At 32.8% G+C, this 20,401-nt stretch overlaps 2 protein-coding genes across 3 annotated transcripts in view; both read left to right on the top strand.

The window, feature by feature from the left end:
• The window catches only part of LOC143198354 (lysosomal alpha-mannosidase), a 134,733-nt gene that overhangs the window by 108,916 nt on the left and 5,416 nt on the right, over positions 1-20,401 (top strand). Inside the window, exons 1-6 of one of the 2 annotated variants that reach the window (XM_076407518.1) lie at positions 15,062-15,149; positions 17,688-17,813; positions 17,872-17,974; positions 18,065-18,146; positions 19,368-19,553; positions 19,611-19,816. In XM_076407518.1, the coding sequence (XP_076263633.1) occupies positions 17,715-17,813; positions 17,872-17,974; positions 18,065-18,146; positions 19,368-19,553; positions 19,611-19,816 (676 nt within the window). In that variant the 5' untranslated portion in view covers positions 15,062-15,149; positions 17,688-17,714. Of the gene's footprint in view, positions 1-15,061; positions 15,150-17,686; positions 17,814-17,871; positions 17,975-18,064; positions 18,147-19,367; positions 19,554-19,610; positions 19,817-20,401 lie in introns of those variants that run through there. The other variant, XM_076407519.1, reaches the window with a different exon arrangement.
• On the top strand, positions 313-13,700 carry LOC143198355 (lysosomal alpha-mannosidase). Its single transcript, XM_076407520.1, has 18 exons — positions 313-402; positions 5,024-5,134; positions 5,193-5,295; positions 5,377-5,458; positions 5,518-5,703; positions 5,762-5,967; positions 6,023-6,159; positions 6,211-6,344; positions 6,722-6,947; positions 7,008-7,207; positions 7,263-7,468; positions 8,335-8,540; positions 10,076-10,416; positions 10,473-10,749; positions 10,808-10,937; positions 12,996-13,114; positions 13,172-13,321; positions 13,376-13,700. The coding sequence occupies exons 2-18, from the start codon at positions 5,036-5,038 to the stop codon at positions 13,589-13,591; spliced, it is 3,018 nt and encodes a 1,005-aa protein (XP_076263635.1). The 5' UTR covers positions 313-402; positions 5,024-5,035; the 3' UTR covers positions 13,592-13,700.

Below are 20,401 nucleotides of genomic sequence, written 5' to 3'. Positions count from 1 at the left end.
TAAGTTATGAAGCGTGTTTTAAACCAAAATAAAAAATAAAATGTGCAAAAATCCTCAACTCTTTATGATCAATTGATCCTTTAAAACAGTGACAGTGACAAAAACATAATTTAAACGAATCGACTTGTTTGTTTTAACTTTATATCAAAAATCATAGTTAATTAAACGTATTTTCGTATATAGGTTAACACGATTAATGGATTGCTGTGGCTTTATGTCCTTAATTATTTGTAAACAAATATATTTTCAGATTATCAATGCAATCAATCAAACTTTAACTGGTTTAAAATCTTGAGATAACGCGACAAACACGTTCAGTATCCGTATATTTAAAGGCACTGTAAACAAAACCTCCATTTAAATTTTAGTAACCATTAAGTTGTTGAATACACCTGTCTACATGTAAGTACGGAATAAATATTTAAGTTTTTTTGTTTTATTGTTCGTGATCGCTAGTCGTCTTTTTTAATTTATTATAAAGACTAGCGACCCGCCCCGGCTTCGCACGGGTGCAATACTGATACTAAATTAAATACACTATAGAAAAAATATGAACGTTGTATATAAAAACATAGCGGCCCGCTCCGACTTTGCACGGGCATAAAATATATATGCCTATGTCACTCAATGAAAACATGATTAAAATCGATCCAGTATTTTTGGTTCATTCATTACTGCCCTTGGCCTGCACGCATTAAATTTGGAGTAAAACAATTCCTCTTCCCCTATACTTACTATGAAGATTTCCTGCTATCTTTGGAATATCTAAATTCATACAATTTTTATTACATTACACATTTTTAAACGCAAATTTTAAATTTGTAATATCTCCGAAAATATTTGTTTAATTTACATGCTGTAAGGAACCATAATGATCTATATTAATTGCACACTGTATTAAGGTACTTAATTCGATAAGGATTAATGTCGTATTGCTTAAAATAGCTTCGTAAATAAGCTATTTTCTCACGTAAAAAGTAAACAATAAAAATGGTTAATGTGGGTTATCCCTAAAAGATAAACTTATACCATCGCGGACTTTTTTGTAGACCTTTTTATGGTGTACAATACTGTAGTACATTAATTTGATCTAACTCGTAGGGTTAGGCAGCGTTTTTGCTAATTGCTAAATAAGCCTAAAAAAATAGATTAATTTACATCACGTTAGAAACCTCTAAAATTAGCAATGTTGCCTTAGTATATTATGCATGTATTATACATATAAACCTTCCTCTTGAATCATTCTATCTATTGAAAAAAACCGCATCAAAATCCGTTGCGTAGTTTTAAAGATTTAAGCGCACATAGGGATATAGGGACAGAAAAGGCGACTTTGTTTTATACTATGTAGTGATGTATCACAACGACTCAATCATAATTCACTTCCTCACTTAGGACAACAAATATTTGTTACTTAGTAACAGTAGAAGTACTCAGGTAGAACGTTCAAGTATTTAGGGGGTATTCGATTTTTTAACAAATTCGGAAGGGGCGCTAGTTTCAAAGATAATATTTTAAAGAAATTTTTTAATTTTAATAATTAATTTTTTTTTATTTGGTTTTTTCACCAGCACTCAGCTGTCGTTTCAATTCACACACACACAAACACACACATATATATATATATATATATATATATATATATATATATATATATAAATATTAGGTCTTCAGGTCAATTGAAAAGTCCCGGGCAAAATTAGTTTTTTTTATTCAACGTAATTCCCTTCAAGAGATGATACACTCATTATAACGACCCTCCAACTTTTTGATAAAATTTTTGTGGTACGATTTGTCCTTTGCTTCAAAATAGGCCTCAGTTTCGGCGATAACCTCTTCACTCCACGAAAATTTCTTCCCAGCGAGCATTCTTTGGAGATCTGACAACAGTAAATAGACGCTGAAATAGTAAAAAAGCAATTCAAAGCCCAATTCATGGATTGTTGCCATCGTTTTCACTGATTTGTGACACGGTGCATTGTCTTGGTGAAGCAGCACTTTCATTTTCTTCAAATGCAGCCGTTTTTCGGAGATTTTGTCCTTCAAACAGTCCAATAACTATATGTAATAGTCGTTGTTGATGGTCCTTCCTTTTTCAAGGTAGTCAATGATAATTATTCCATGCGCATCCCAAAATACAGACGCCATAACCTTACCAGCCGACTGTTGCTTTTTCCCACGCTTTGTAGCGGATTCATCGTGTGCACTCCACTCGGATAATTGTCGATTTGACTTCGGAGTGAAGTGATGGAGCCATGTTTCATTGTCACATATCGACGAAAAAACTATTTCATTCAATTCCAATTTACGGCCATTTAAAATCATTTTGTGGATTTTTTAAATGTTTTCGTCGGTAACAACCTCTTTTGGGCGTCCAGTTCGTTCGCTGTCTTCGTTGCTCATTTCATCACGTCTAAACTTAGCATACCAATCCTTGATGGTTGATTTTCCTGGGGCAGTGTCCGAAAACTCCGCATCAAGCCAAGTTTTTACTTCAACTGTATTTTTTCCCTTCAAGAAGCAATATTTTATCAACACGCGAAATTCCTTTTTATCAATTTTCTTCACAATAACAAAAGTGCTTCACTCAAAATGCTATAATTCACAAACTAATGATCCGACGGCTGTCAAATTTATAGACACATCTTTTGAGGGTTAGGGCTATCTAAAAAACATATGGATTTAATTCTAGTAGCGCCATCTATATGTCAGTCCGGCGATTTTTCAATTAACCTGTTATCACTGTGAATTATCAATAAAATGAATTGGCTATTAGAGAACCCACAAATATTTCAGCCGATATGCTATATAGGTAGAGAATGGGAATTAAATTGTAAAATAATTCAAATTATATACCAAAAAAGGAATCAAACTAGTACACGTTATCACTGTTAGAAGTATATCAGCAAATTGCTTATGTCTCCGTTACGAGGGTTTGACAGGAACTTTTTGTTTTTTGTACCTGTATTTTTTTCACTTTTAGTAGAATTACTTATCATTGCTTTCGAAATAGACCTGAGATTTTACAATCAATTCTATTTTAAAGCCTAATCTCTTCCTCTGAAGTAGTATTTTCAGTCAGTAATCACTGCAGACCAGCTCTGGACTATACGGTGGACTGCCAAACAATTCTAAGCACCATTCGTGCAAATTAATTGTTATTTTCATCAACATTTGATAATATTCATGTCTTAGTATTCTCAGTCGATCCAATAGTATTATGTAATATTCACTATTAATGATTTTGGCTTTCTCAAGATTATTATTGAATGGAATTTTATACGCATCGAACTAACATATTTATCGATTATTATTACATATCGATGGAAAACATTTTTTTTAATTTTATTTATTTAGTTTATTTTACTTAAATAGCTCTAAACATTCTACAAAGGTTTTTTTTTTCATCAAAATCACTGTAACTTTTCATTAAACACCATATTTTAACAAGTGTCCTTTGAAGATTTAGGCTACTAGGTTATGTTTGAGGTTAGGAGGTGGTGCCATCTGTTATATGTCAGGTCCAGGACTTGAATGAATCATAAGTTATATATAGTCTATTCAAAGTTTTTTTGTACATACGTCATCAAGATGTTTAATGTAGTGCCTGTCTCAATTTGTAAAGTCGTTTTAGAATCAGGCAATATTTTCCTTGTCATCTTATTCTAGTTAAAAAAAGACAGAATGCTATCTGTTTAGTTCGAATGAGCCTGTCAAAGTCCGGTTATCAGACATATGCAAAATTCTTGAAAGCAATAGTGATAAGAGGTTATAACTCTAATTAGATGTTCTATAATGTTAAAATAAATTATATTTGATAACATTTTTATTCAATTATTTAATTTAGATTAGAATTTTGTTGTATGTCAAAGTCAGACTGAACTGAAACTCAAAGTTTATGCGGCAACATTGCGACGTTTTGATGTCACAAATTTCAATGGCGTATGTACAAAATAACTTTGAACAAACTATATAATAAACGTAATTAGCTTTTTGGTAGTAGTTAATTTGTCGTTTATTTAAAAAAATATTTAGTGAAGTATTTATACTATAGTCCAATATATCAAATAAAACAGCCAATGAACGTCTTCAAAATTTATGATGTCAGCACGTCGCAATGTTGCCGCATTGACTTAAAATGTTGGTTTATGTCGTTTACCGGTTTGTAATCTTAACACCACCAATTTTTTGAAGAATTTTTTGAAGACATTTTATACAACACACCAACAGAAAATGAATTTTAAAGTCTGATTGGATTACATGTTCCGACACATCTGGAACCATCGTATCTCTTTTTAAATTTCACTTATTTACAAAATGAATTTGTAAATATATGTTACGTCCTTTACGATGTACATTGGCTATTTTATAGGAAAATCTATATACTACATTTACTTCTCTAATATATTATTCTTTATAGCCACATATGGATCGTCCTCCATGTAACCCTAACTTCCTACTTAGTTCTATATATTTCCCCAAATCGAGAACAAATTAGGAGGTTTCTTTCATTAACAGAAAAATCGCTTATAGACATTGAGAGTGAAAGTGAAAAAATTGCATATACGCCAAAAACACAAAAACGCTGTATTCTTAGATATTTTAAAAAATATACATCCACAAAAAATACTTTGAAGGATCCAAAAAGTTTGGTGAAGGCAAGAAATTCTGGAGATGGTTTGATGGATTAACTCCCATAGATAATATTGGTTTTTTGGAAGTTTAAAACTAAACTGGTGGTATAAAGGATGAAGTACTAAAAAAAAACTCTTTACAGAAAGGAGTTTCTGACAGAACAAAAATAAAAATATAAAACTAACATTTTGTTGATAAATAATTGTTTATAAATCGTGGCTTTGATAAGATAATATACTATGTTTTTATGTGGATAAGGATAAGATAACCCTCGTATAAACCACATTTTAAAATTATATTATTTCAAAAAATTATAATGTATTGAAAGGGAAAACATCGAATTTACCATATGTAGAATACACGATTTACAGCAACAGTAATTGTTTAGGTCTACTTGAAAATGTTCTGCCAATGGATGCTTTTAGGCTTCACGCTACTATTTGAGGAATTATATGGTTTCCCATCAGTAAATATTAAAGAAGAAAAGTGTGGATATGAAGTAAATTAAAATATTTGTTTTTATAACGAAAATACGTATATCAATATTTTAATTTCAGTCTTGTCATCCTGTCAAAGAAGGCTTTATAAATGTACATATTGTACCGCATACCCATGATGATGTTGGGTGGCTTAAAACAGTGGACCAATATTATTACGGAAGTATGTAATAATAAAATGTTATTTTAATAGTTTTTCCAAAATATTTTCAATGACCGAGCGTTTTAAATATTTCAATTTTAGGTAACACTAATATTCAACGTGCTGGCGTTCAGTACATCTTACAAACTGTTATGGATTCCCTGAGGAAAAGTGAAAATCGACGGTAAAATAAATATACTGGATACCGATAAATTAATTTTAAATTTGTTCATTAATTAACAGATTCATTTATGTAGAAACTGCCTTTTTCTGGAAATGGTGGGTACAACAAAGTCCCAGCATTCAAGAGGAAGTAAAGCATTACGTCAACAACGGACGTCTGGAATTCATCGGTGGTGGATGGAGTATGAACGACGAAGCTGCGACCCATTATCACTCCATCATTGACCAGATGTCGTGGGGATTAAGGTTGCCCTCATATTATATATAGAATTTTATATTAAAATTTTTATATTCAAATAACTAGAATATTGAACGATACCTTTGGAGAATGTGGACGTCCCAAAATTGGCTGGCAAATAGATCCGTTTGGTCACAGCAAAGAAATGGCGAACATCTTTTCTCAGTTGGGTTTCGATGCATTCCTGATGGGCAGGATTGATTATCAAGATAAGGAGCACAAATGGGAGACCAAGACTCCTGAAGTAGTATGGAGAAGTAGTAAAAGTTTAGGTATCAGTAATAACACCTTCATTTTCTTTACACATAAAAAATAATAATATTGCAGGAGAATCTAGTGATATATTCACAGGAGTACTTTACAATACATACAGTCCTCCACCAGGATTTTGCTTTGATTTGCTTTGTTCGGATATACCATTTATTGACGATCCTAACAGCTTTGATTACAATGTCGATGCCAGGGTAAAATTGAATTATCTCAATAATGGACCATCTCATTTCTAAAATTTGTAGGTAGACGAATTTATTACTTACGTGGATATGGTCAGTCAAGTTTACACCACCAACAATATTCTGATTACCATGGGAAGCGATTTCCATTACCAAGATGCGGAAGCCTGGTTTATTAATCTGGATAAATTGATATAGTAATTAAAATGACTCACGATTTTTTTCAAAGAATAGTCAATAACGCCCTATTTTCTTTCACAAACAAGCAACCAAATTTTAATATATTTCAAAAATATTTAAATTTTGTTTCTAACACATTTTTCCTAGCGCATTACTCTCTGACACTGGTTTTATATTTCAGTATCCTATTCGCGACATTTCCTCATAATTCTGTTGAATCATAATTCAAAATATTTCGGAGTTCAGAGACAGTAAATTATTTAAACAATAGTTAAATGACAACTAAAACCTAATAGAAGCTCAGAATTAATTAACAATATTTAATACTCAATGTCACTATTCACTAGAAAAATCCGTAAATCATAATAAAACTGAATGGGCATTATTTCTTTAGTTATGTGAATAAACGACAAGAAACGGGCTCCAAATACAACTTGATATATTCAACGCCATCCTGTTATGTCAAAGCCGTAAACGATGAAGCTAAAGATCAAGAGTGGCTTGTGAAAGAAGACGATTTCTTCCCTTACGCGTCAGATCCGCACGCTTACTGGACAGGGTATTTCGTTTCAAGACCGGCCATCAAGCGCTTCGAACGCTTAGGAAACAATTTCCTTCAAGTATTCACCAACAATGAAATAATTTTAATAATTCTGGTTACCATTTATATTTATTTATAGATTTGCAAACAGTTGTACACCTTTTCTGATTTGGGATTCGATGATAATTCGCAGCTAAATAATTTAAGAGAAGTAATGGGAATATTACAACATCATGATGCTGTAGCTGGTACCGAAAAACAACATGTCGCCAACGATTATGCCAGATTATTACAAAGAGCAATTAACGGATGCGAAAATATCACCGGTTTAGCTTTAAAGTAAATTCTAATCCTTAATAATCCTCCAGCATTGTTAAGCTAATCTATTTTTTAGTAAATTGATGAGTTTAGAAGCCGAACAAGGTGATAAGCCTGCCTTACCACTGTTTACATGTCCACTAGCCAATATAAGCCAATGTTCAGTCACTGAGGAATCAGAGAACTTCGTTGTAACAGTTTATAATCCTTTAAGTAGATACATAAACAAAACCATCAAATTACCAGTAAAAGGATCTGGTTATACTGTTGTTGATGGTCATGGTAAGAGCATACTTTATTTCACTGAATGAATGTTGAACTTGAAATATTTCTGGGCAGTTTTTATCAAAGTTTTGACTATTTAGTTTTACATTCATTAGAACTAACGTTGAGAATTATTGACTGGAAATAATAGAAACAGTCGATAGTCGCAAAACAGTCGAACTAGTCGATAGTAAAAAACATATGTATACATATGCTTACTCATTTTTTTTTCAACTTTGCCATAAGTTATACGAATATGTTATTTTCGAAATTTCTTTAGAAAAGAAAGGAAAGAGATATTTGTATTGTACCTTATCAATCAATCTTTATCAACTATTTAACTATCACTTTTAAATACAGTTATAATAATGAATATTTTAATATCAAGAGCATTATTATTTGTTTAATCTTGAATAAAAGAAAAATTTATATTCAAAAGGCTTGAACAAAAAACAAGATAACATAAATACAGTAAAAATTATTTTTCTTTATATCAATCAAAATATTCCTTTTACATTATTACATGAATAAATAATCATGGAAAATAAAATTCCAAAATATTGTTATGTACAATATATTGTTTTTTATAATTATACTACGAACAAAACATAAAATCATTTATATTACATATAAATCTATGCAAGCATAAATTCAGCACATTACTTTCAAGGTCGCGGCTAGGACGGCAAAGCCAGAATGTTAGAAATCAGTCAAATTAAACTGTAGGCGGTTCGAAAATAATAACTGAAAGCACACGACTGAATCAGTCGAACTGAAAATAGCGATTGAAACCAGTCGATAGTAAATAGTAGTCAACTGTTAAACAGTCGATAGTCGTTTTCAATCGATAGTAACAATACTAGCCCTGAATTTTTCAATTATAGGAAAATCATATCTGACTCAAATATTGCCCATTGCTGACGTGGTCGCCAATATTCCTGGAAGGCAAAGTGACGCCACCAACGAGCTATATTTTATCGCGGATGATATACCACCACTAGGATGGAAATCGTTCATAGTTTCATTGGATAAATCGATTAAACCCGAGAAAATTTTACCTGTCAATCTTAAAGATGTTAGAAAAATTGGGGTAAGAAAAAAACCATCACTTAATTTAGGATTTTTTTTATTATTTAATTAATATATTGTTACTAGTCGTTTCCGTCTAGGAGGACCCATCGGCCCTATCTCAGTCTCTGGTGAAATAATGTTTATACATGTCACTGCTGTATTTTTTATTATATGCACCTCACTACATAATACTACACAGGATCAGATGGTTTGATTCTTTTGAGTCTGTGTCCTGTTCTGGTGGTATCCAATAGTTGCAATATTTCAATATTCGTGTGAGAATGGAGTATTTCCTCATGCCCCCTTGCAATTCTCTTGATTTCTTGACTGACTATGAGGTCTCGATGTAGATAATCAGTCGTATAGTATTTGGGTGCACCCACAATATCTCTCAGGACTTTGTTCTGAAAAATTTGTATTTTATTTATGTACTCTTTGCAGAACATCCCCATAATTGAACTCCCTATGTCCATATAGGTTTCAGTATTTGTTTATATAATAGCAATTTATTATGTACTGATAATTGTAATTTTCTTCCAATTAGCCAGTACATTTTCCTATATTTCAATTGCACTTCTTTTCTTTTCTTCTTTATATGTTCCTTCCAGCGAAGTTTTGCATCGAGATTCATTCCGAGATATTTACCGTTGTTGCTATATGGAATGATAGTATTATTTAATGTTATTGGTGTATTATACGGTCTGTTAATAGGTGAACTCCACATGTACAAATTTACTTTCATTAATTCTTATTTTCCAAGCTTGTGTCCAATTATTTATATTGTCACTTGCCTGTTGTAATTTTCGTGAAGCTTCTTCACTATTGTCTCCCACAGCTATACTCGCACTATCATTAGCAAATGTAGCCATCGTAATATTTTCCATTTGTGGTATATCACAAGTGTAGAGTGGATAAAGCATTGGCCCCAGTACACTTCCTTGTGGTACACCTGCTTTATATTCTTTTATTGTAGAGTAAGCTTCTTCTTGTTTGACTCTAAACATTCTGGTTGCAATGTATTATTTTAATAGTCCGGTGTGTTGTTTTGGTAGCATTTTCTGTAGTTTATGAATAAGGCCTTCATGCCAAACCTTATCGAAAGCTTGTGCTACATCTAAAAATATAGCTGAGCATACTTTTTTACTTTCGTAGGCTTTTTCAATAACATCTGTTATTCTGTGGACCTGGTTAATTGTTGAGTGCTTGTTAATAAACCCAAACTGGTGTGTTGGTATTAGGTTTTTTCTGTCTATGATTGGTTTTATTCTTTTTAACGGGAGTTTTTCAAAAACCTTAGATATTACCGGCAGCAGTGATATAGGTCTATAGGCTTTTATTTCGTTTGCTGACTTCCCAGGTTTTGGGATCATTATAATTTCCGCCATCTTCCAAATGTCTGGGACATGTTTTAATCTAAATGCTGTATTGATCAAGTTGAGTGAGTTTTATAATTCCCCTTCTTGGTAGTTTTTGCAGTAATTCTCCTGTTATTAAATCGTAGCCTGGTGATTTCCCGGGGCTTAATTTAGGATAATCAAATATTCTTCATTGCAGACCGCAGGTGCTTCATTAGATCTCGACCCTGAAACCGGTAGAATCACTAGAATATCAATGGAGGACACGGCGATATCTCTAAATCAAAATTTCTACACCTACAATGGCTTCGTGGGAGATAACAGTTTGTTTGAAAGTAGATCTTCGGGAGCGTATATCTTTAGACCCACCAGTGACACACCAAACGACGTCTCAAATCATACCGTCGTTTCCGTTTACGAAGGTGCTCTCGTTTCTGAATTAAGACAGGAACTTAACGATTACATCAGTCAGATCGTCAGAATCAACAACATTGAGAAATCCATAGAGTACGATTGGCTAATCGGACCAATACCCACGCAGTAATGAATTTTGTTTTAATTAAATTCCATTAAAGTTATCGCTTTCCTTTGTGTAGTGGTTCGAATGGTATCGAAGTGATAACCAGGTACTCTACCAACCTCACTACGAATGGTACGTTTTACACCGACTCAAACGGAAAGGAAATGTTGAAGCGCGTGAGGAACTTCAGACCAACCTGGGACGTAGACATCGCTGAATTCGCTGCTGGTAATTACTATCCTGTTACGTCCGAAATAGCCATTCGAGATGAGGAACTAGGTATGGAACTGGCGATTCTGAATGACAGAGCACAAGGTGGTACCAGTTTGAATGATGGAGAAATCGAAGTTATGGTAAATCCGATTATGAAATAAAAAGAGTCCTGGTAAATTATTACTTATAAATTCACAGATTCACAGGAACTGTTTGCATGATGATGCTTTCGGAGTGGAGGAGGCCCTGAATGAACAAGCCTTTGGTAAGGGATTGGTGGTACGAGGGTCCCATTATTTGACATTGGGCTGGATCAATTCCACTAATGGTAAAACACTTTTTATAGAAAATACAGTAGCGATGAACATTGAAACTATAGCAAAGTATTTAGAAATCATTGAACAACGACTTCCATTTCACAAATACAGTCAATACATTTTCAAAATTTTTAAACTTGATGTTGATTATTTTGAGACTGAGCTGATGTGTTATTGAGTAAATAACAGGAAGATTATGTTTTCTCTCATGATGTATTGTCAATATACAAAAACATTCCTTTATAATTAAACAAAATAATACTTGTAGAGGGTTCATAATGAACGATTCATCAAATTTAAGTAGCTTAAAAACTTACTATAGGTGGGGCAAAAGTCCCGTTACCATCTTGATTGCGCGCCATCTTCATCATTTTGATTGCCGTCGTAAAAACGAGCAAAAATAGTGACAATATTCAATGAAGAAAATCGCTCCATTATTGCAACTCAGCAGAAATCGCGTCAAAAATGTCCTAATCGTCCAGTACCTCACAAAACCACAGTTTATCGTTTACATGCGAATTTTCGACGGTACGACAGCAGACAGGTCTCGTTCTGGAAGACAACGGACGTCTCGTAACGCTGAAAATGTGGCTCTGGTTACACATTTCTGCACGCAGTTTAGGGCGAATTTTAAAAACTGATTTGAAAATGTTTCTGTGCAAAATTCAGTTAGCCCAAAAATTTCTACCGAGAGTTCCTGATCATCGAGTTGAGTACAGTAATGCAATCCTATGGCTGTCTGGTGAAATTGAAGACTTTTCGTCTAAATTAATAATAGCCACGTTAATAAACAGAACTGTCGGTTTTAGGGAACACAGAATCCTCAATTAATTTGAAATTAGTTGAAACATCACAGCATCCACTAAAAACAACTGTATGTCGTGGTATTCATGCTGGAAACATTATTGGTCTCTATTTTTTTGAAAATGACCAAGGTGTTGCAGTTACTGTTACTGCTGAACGGTACCAAGAAATGATTCGAAATTTTCTTGGGCCTGAAATGGAAAAGCAAGGACTAGAGGACATGTGACTTCAGAAGGCTGGTTCAACAACTCAATTATTGAATGAGGTTTTTCCACGAGGACTAATTTTGCAAAGTGGCGATTTAGCATGGCCAGCCAGATCTCCGGATTTAACAGCACCAGACTTTTTCTTATGGGTTTTTTTATAAATCAAAAGTTTATGTGAATAAGCCCCAAACGATTCAACATATTAAAGAAAATATTGTCATGAAAAATTCCTAAAAAGAACCGAAAGTTGCATAGCGAGCCGATATAAATTTTCAATCACAACGAAAAAAAATGTCAGGACCAAGTAAACTTCTTATGAAAACCAAACGTACTTATCTTTTATTTGAGCAAAGTTATAGGCAATCAAAATGGTATCGGGACATTTGCCCAACGTTGTAATATAAAAAACTAAACTAGCTCTACGATAATGAACCTGGAACTATAAGTATTTTCTGTTCTTTGAATTATTGTAGTGTTATCTACTTTTTATCGCCAATTATAATATGATTTCGAGAATACTTTTAATGAGAGTACTTCAGCAATTAGAAACTATTATAATATCAACATTTCAATCATTGAACCTCCAACATATTTAAATAATCTATCAAGAAATCTACCTATGAAAAATTAAAAAAATCATATATTTTTAACATTTTGTGTAGATAGTATTGTATATCTTAGTTAACAACTTTTATGGTGATAGTGCACTCATAAGACTTATAATCACTTTGATGACTCTAAGTCAAAGTGGTTTGATATCACTAATTAAGCTAATTTTTTTCAAGATTCTGTAATATACTGTAAACATATCTGCATACCAAACTTCTTTGTATAGGAGTAGTACCCAGTGCTTATCAAAGATAAACTATTGTGTACTGACTTTCAAGATTATCTTGCTTAATTGGCTCATACTTCGTCATATTCATGACACATAATTAATATCTAAATACAAGGCTTAATTTAAATAAGCTACATTATCTGTATATTTAAAAAGTCTTTATTATTCAGTATTTTTGACATTTTGACCCGAAATTATATATTAGAATAATGTTGTTATAGGAAATTCAAACGCTGTAAAAGCTAAGGATATTGCTCAACGAAAGTTGCTTGATGCTTGGACATTTATTACACCCCTGGATCAAAGCATAGACGAATATAAATCCACGTATACCATGGAAGTAAGAATATTTAATGTAAAATATTGCCATATCTATTAATATCATAATGGGTTTTAGTATTCTGGATTAAAAGAGGCTCTTCCTCGAAACATCCAAATTCTCACGCTGGAACCATGGAGAGATTCCAGTTTCTTACTCAGATTAGAGCATGTCTTCGATTACGACGAGGACTCCATTTTATCACAACCAGCTTTAGTCAAACTACAAGTAGGTTATTTAACTGATAATTCTAATCATGTTGATACTGATAGAATATTTCAGGATTTATTCAGCGGTTTTGACATAGTGTCTCTAGAAGAATCCACTCTGGGAGGTAACCAATGGTTGAAAGACAACACTCGTCTTAAGTTTAAAACCAAAGAAACTCAAGAACCATCAAAATCCAGACAGGAAATCGAGGACAATTTGGAAGATTTTGAAATTGCCTTAAGTCCTAGTCAAATACGGACTTTTATTATTAAGATTAACAGAAAGTAATATTATGTATCAGCGATAATTATCGAATAGGTATAAATCTAAGTTTTTTACCTTAGAAAAAATGTTTGACAATATTTTAGCTCACAAAAAATAAATTAGATAGTAGAAATTATTCTATTTTTATTCCAAAAAGTTACCCAAAGTTCCATCCATTAAGTTGTCATTTCTATTTTGTATTAAAAAATAAAATCAAGAACTTGAATTAGTGCTATGTTTGTTCCCCTTTTTGTTTAATGAACTGCTGCATCGATCTGATTTTTTTTGCAGCAATATGTCGTTCAATGCGTTCAAATGACGTCGGTTATCAGCAGTAACAGTTTCTTTCGGTTATAAGAGCTCGTTATACACTACGCCTCGCCGAGTCTCCCATATGTACAGCAAGACTATGGCCATATTCCTTCGGTATCAATGTAAATGGCCCTCCTATACCAACACATGGCTTTTTACACTTGAAGTTGTCCTATAACACGAGCTTTTTCAGTTGTTACTAACTTTCAAAAGAAAGCTGTTAAAATTTCATGATATTCTACTAATAAGTTTGTCAATTATAGTGCTAAGAGTGACACTATTTTTATTGTATTCAAAACAACGCATCAAAGGCATTTTCGTGTTTTAATTTTACACTGCTTCTTGATGGGAAAAATGTTATAAGGACTCCACTCCATCAGAAACAGCAATAAAACGTTGGTTTGCTGATTTCAAATGCGGTCATAGAGATATAGATGATGCAGAACGCAGTAGACGTCCAAATGAGGTGGTAACACCAGAAAACATCAAAAAATCCACAAAATCATCTTGAATGATCGAAAACTGAAGTTGCGTGAGTTAACTAACATTGTCAAGGCATCAAAAGAACGTGTTGGCATTATGTTGTATGAGTATTTGTCTACGGGAAAGCTCTGTTCAAAGTGCGTGCCGCGTTTGCTCACTCTTATACTAAAGACTAGGAAAATTCATCATATAACCGTTATTTTTTGAATATTAATGCTATTATAGTCTCTAGAATTGGATTAAATAGGAAACATTTATTAATTAATTATATAATAATTGAAATATTACTTAAAATTGCTCAATATAAATAACATATATAATGTAAACATATTCAGATATATTTCTACTATGTAATAGCATATGTAAATAAAGACGATTGAATAGATTGGATCAAATAATTCAGCACTCCAAAAAAGATTTGGTTATTAATGGGTAAATACACACTCGAATGTACAACATGTACAAAAAATGTTGAGGTTTAATATGTAAAACGTTATCAATGTTATTAAATAGGCCAATGCTATGAACATAAAAAACTACAGACTGAGAACATCGAACTGATAAAAATTATTTCAACTTTGATACTTCATATAAACAAAAATATTTTTAATTGGAGGTACTTAATTAATCGAAAATAATTGATACCCAAATTTCGGTTATCATAGAAAACATGTTTTGCTCGAAGAGATAAATTATGAGTGCCTTTTGAGTGTATATTTATAAGCAATAATTAGCCCTTGCAATCGATGTTATTTCATAGTTGATTAGTTGAAATCACTAATATATGGTAAGTAAAAATAAACAGTTGTCCCATCATTTCGTTAACAATTTTAATAAACGATATAACAGAATAAAAATTATGTTCAAATTTAAAACATTTTTGAAGATATTTTGATATTTTTATAATGTGCAGCTCTAATACTATAAACATTTCATAAAACAATATACTTAATATTAAAATAAACTCATTATTCGCCATGACCTTTTAATTAGAAAGTTTTTTTTATATTTAATTAATATATTGTTACTAGTCGTTTCCGTCTAACCTACAATTTGTCTTTATGATAACTTAAACCTAGGTATATAACTAGGAGGACTCATCGGCCCAATCTCAGTCTCTGGTGAAATAATGTTTATACATGTCACTGCTGTTTTTTTTATTATATGCACCTCTTTGCAGAACATCCCAATAATTGAACTCCGTATGTCCATATAGGTTTCAGTATTTGCTTATATAATAGCAATATATTATGTACTGATAATTGTGATTTTCTTCCAATTAACCAGTACATTTTCCTATACTATTTAGAATTCCAGTTCTTTTCTTTTATTCTTTATATGTTCCTTCCAGCGATATTTTGCATCGAGATATTTATAGTTTTTGCTATATGGAATGATAGTATCATTTAATGTTATGGGTGATTGTACGGTCTGTTTATAGATTAATTGCACATATACAGATTTACTTTCATTAATTCTTATTTTCCAAGCTTGTGTCCAATTACTTATATTGTCACTTGCCTGTTGTAATTTTCGTGAGGCTTCTTCACTATTGTCTCCGACAGCTATAATCGCAGTATCATCAGCAAATGTAGCCATCATAATATTTTCCATTTGTAGTATATCACAAGTGTAGAGTAGATAAAGCATTGGCCCCAGTACACTTATTAGAATGTAATTTCCATTTTTTGTCACTGAAGAAACATATCGTAGTTACTTATCAAGCTTATGTGGTATATATTTTCATTCCATGTCGACTTCAAGTTTTAAAAAGTAGCTACCCAACTAATAGTTCTATCTAATGTAATAGTCCACCTACTGTTGCGATAGTCGCGGGTTCGAATCTTGCTGGGGCATGGTCGTATATTTATGATTGTGATTTAATATCTTTATATTTTTTTATTTGACGTCAAATTCAACGTTCTTAAGCTTTAAATAAGCTAACCGGTTAACTGGAAAATCCCCGGCCTACCATAGTAAAACACATTTTTTTAGCAAAATTAGTTTTTTTTATTCAACATAATTCCCTTAAAGGGTGATACACTGATTATAGCGACCCTCCAACTTTTCGATACTATTTTTGTGGTAGATTTGTCCTTTGCCTCAAAATAGGCTTCAGTTTCGGCGATCACCGAACAGGAAATAGTCGCTGGGGGCCAGATCTGGAGTATACGGTGGATGAAGAAGCAATTCATGGATTTTTGACATGGTGCATTGTCTTGGTGACATTGAATTGACGATTCCGTCCCTCAAATGGTCCAATAACGCTTTATAATAGTCGCTGTTGATGGTCCTTCCTTTTTCAATGTAGTCAATGTAAATTATTCCATACGCATCCCAAAATACAGACGTCATAACCTTGCCAGTAAACTGTTGCGTTTTCCCACGCTTTGGAACAGGTTCATCGTGTGCAGTCCACTCGGATGACTGTCGATTGGACTTCGGGGTGAAATGATGGAGCCATGTTTCATCCATTGTCACATATCGGTGCAAAAACTCGGGTTTATTACGCTTGATCATCTCCAAACACTGCTCCGAATAATCAACTCGTCGTTGTTTTTGATCACAGAGCTTTCTCATACCCAAATATTCGTGAATGATATGATGTACACGTTCATTTGATATCTTTAGAGTGTCTGCTATTTCATTTAGTTTCAATTTACGGTCATTTAAAATAATTTTGTGGATATTTTAAATTTTTTCGTCGGTAATAACCTCTTTTGGGGGTCCGCTGCGTTCACCATCTTCGGTGCTCATTTCACCACATCTACACTTAGCATACCAATCCTTGATGGTTGATTTTCCTGAGGCAGTGTCCGGAAATTCGGCTTCAAGCCAAGTTTTGCTTCAACTGTATGTTTCCCTTTAAAGAGCAATATTTTATCAACAAGCGAAATTCCTTTTTATCCATTTGTTTCACAATAACAAAAGTTGCTTCACACAAAATACTATAATTCACAAACTAATGGTCCGACAGCTGTCAAATTTATTCACGCATCTTTTGAGGCTTACAGCTAACTAAAAAATATATGGATTGGATTTAATTCTAGTAGCGCCATCTATGTGTCAGACCAGGGACTTTTCAATTGACCTGTTTGTTTCACTGAATTAATCATTACCATATTCCTAAATGTTTAATCTTATATTATAACATTTTAAATCAAACAACTCTACATTACTTAATTAGCACTTATCTTTTGTTGATTATGTCTATCACGCTAGCCTTATGTACATCTATTTTGATACTTAATTTACGTACATTATACCTTTACTACTTTATTATTAATATACTATTTTTATTTCTGATATTTTTTTAATTTAATAGCTAACTGGAATTTAATATTTCATCAATATGCGGGAAATTTCCATCATTTTCCTACCAATACTGTTGGTGGCAGTAATACAAGCCTTTCCATCTAAACCATTAAGACAGTCTAGCTGTGGATATGAAGTATGGCCGCATATTGTAAGTACAATCTATATTATACTAATACTTCTCTCAATTTTAGTCTTGTCATCCGGTAAAAGATGGTTTTATCAATGTACACATCGTTCCTCATACTCATGATGATGTTGGCTGGTTAAAAACCGTGGACCAATATTACTATGGAAGTAAGAAATTGATTTTATATATGTTAAAAACCACCCTAAAATTAAATGATAATACGACAATTATTAAATAACATATTTTTCTTGTAATAGGTAATACTAACAACCAGAGGGCTGGAGTTCAATATATCTTACAAACCGTGATGGACTCACTTCGTAAGAATGAAGATAGAAGGTATATTAATCTACTACAACAGGTCAATTGAAAAGTCCCCGGCCTGATACATAGATGGCCCTACTAGAATTAAATCCTTTTTTTAATTAGCACTCACCTTCAAAAGATGCGTGTATAAATTTGACAGCTATCGGATCATTATTTAGTGAACTATAGCATTTTGTTTGAAGGACGAAACTGTCGAAAAACGGACGCTTCACCAAGAAAATGCACCGTGTCACAAGTCAGTGAAAACGATGGCAAAAATCCATCTATCTACCGTATTCTCCAGATCTGGCTCCCAGCGACCATTTCCTATTCTCAGATCTCAAAAGAATGCTCGCTGGGAAGAAATTTTCGTCGAATTAAGAGGTGATCGCCGAAATTGAGGCCTATTTTGAAGCAAAGAACATTTGAAAGTATCGAAAAGTTGGACGGTCGTTATAATCAGTGTTCACCCTTGAAGCGAATTATGTTGAATAAAAAAAAATAATTTTGCTAAAGAAATGTGTTTTACTATGGTAGGCCGAGGACTTTTCAATTGATGTGTTATATTAGGTATCTGCAAACATTGTCACGGTTTTTTTTAAATATATGACTACTTTGCTAAAAACACTATTGAAACTATTACTATTGATAAATTATAAAGTCTATTTCAAGCCACCCCCAAAAAGCGTCTTCCAGTTCTTCATCTGAACTGTAAGCTGTTCTTCTGTTCTTCAAACCAAAATACTGGATAAATACTGCTATTACTATTATTCCATGTGCAATCTATTATACGTCCACCGTTATCAAAACAGCTTTTACTCACGTTCAATACACGCGCCATATAGTTTCCTTACTCTTTTAAATCGTTCCAATAACCTTTAAACATTTGAAAACGGTTGATGGATCAAAATTTAATCATTCTGTAAGTTATTCTTATATCACAAACATGGTCCGTCATCCAATGACGCCGTCAATTATTTTTAAAGACCGAAAAGACTTCTATAAATAAATTTGGTTAGAACATATTCTCCTTAAACGTCCACAAGTATCGAAAGATTATTCTCTAGTCATGCTCTTCCTAAAAGCAGTAAAATTCCCCGCCAGTAATCTTTTTCAAAAATATAATTAACAAAAAAATTACGAAGAAGAAATAGCGTTCACTATGAATAATTTGTTACAAATAGAAGCACCTATTGTCAAACATTTATATCTCATTGTTAAATTATATAACAATAAAAGTCTATGATTGAACAGATTCATCTACGTTGAGACCGCATTTTTCTGGAAATGGTGGATTAAACAAAGCGACAGCATCAAAGAAGAGGTCAAAAACTACGTCAACAACGGACGTCTGGAATTCATCGGTGGTGGATGGAGTATGAACGACGAGGCTGCTACTCATTATCATTCCATCATTGACCAAATGGCATGGGGACTGAGGTATATAAACTCAATAATCAATAAAAGCGCTCTTAATTTTATATCATCACTTGTTAGGCGATTAAATGATACGTTTGGAGAATGTGGTAGACCCAAAATTGGATGGCAGATCGATCCTTTCGGGCACAGCAAGGAAATGGCGAACATATTCGCTCAATTAGGTTTCGACGGGTTCCTAGTTGGACGAATCGATTATCACGAAAAAGACTACCGATGGAAAACACAAACACCGGAGATGGTTTGGAGAGGCAGCAAGAGTTTAGGTAATGTTATTGCTGTCAGTTTATGACATGTTGCCATGTCGATCAGCAACAACTTTGTTTTAAAAATATTGACTATTATATTGAAGAATGTTGAAACTATTACAATCTGCATCTTCGATCATCTATTTTTAATTGTGCCCTGGTTTTTGCAATTTAATCAAAAGGCTTCTTTCGACGATGGTATTGAAGGAAACTACAAGGAAACTTTATATAAAAAGCATAATATCTAGTTTTCAGGAATGCTCAAATAGTGAAGAACAATTGATAAAACCACGTTAGTATTCACGGTAGTTATTGGCCTTCTTCTGGACAAGACATTTTAGAAAAACGTTCCCATAACTTAAACAATTCTTACACTTTTCTTTGGTTATTGTTTAAGACATTCCAGGAGATATTCTAATGAATGTTCTTTTCCTTTGTGCTTATCTATTATTAAAAAATGTTCCAGATCTATTAAATATTAAAATCTGTAGATATCTATTGATAATAACAGGTCATTTGAAAAGTCCCCGGCCATAGTAAAACACATTTTTTTGGAAAAATTAGGTTTTTTTATTCAACATAATTCGCTTCAAGGGTGATACA

The sequence above is a fragment of the Rhynchophorus ferrugineus genome, unplaced genomic scaffold (genome assembly GCF_030347505.1).
Source record: "Rhynchophorus ferrugineus isolate W39M unplaced genomic scaffold, kcgeb_rfMv2 rfM6, whole genome shotgun sequence".
NCBI classification, from domain to species: domain Eukaryota; kingdom Metazoa; phylum Arthropoda; class Insecta; order Coleoptera; family Curculionidae; genus Rhynchophorus; species Rhynchophorus ferrugineus.
Note: the sequence above shows the minus strand (reverse complement) of the source record. Positions and strands in the feature narration are given on the sequence as shown.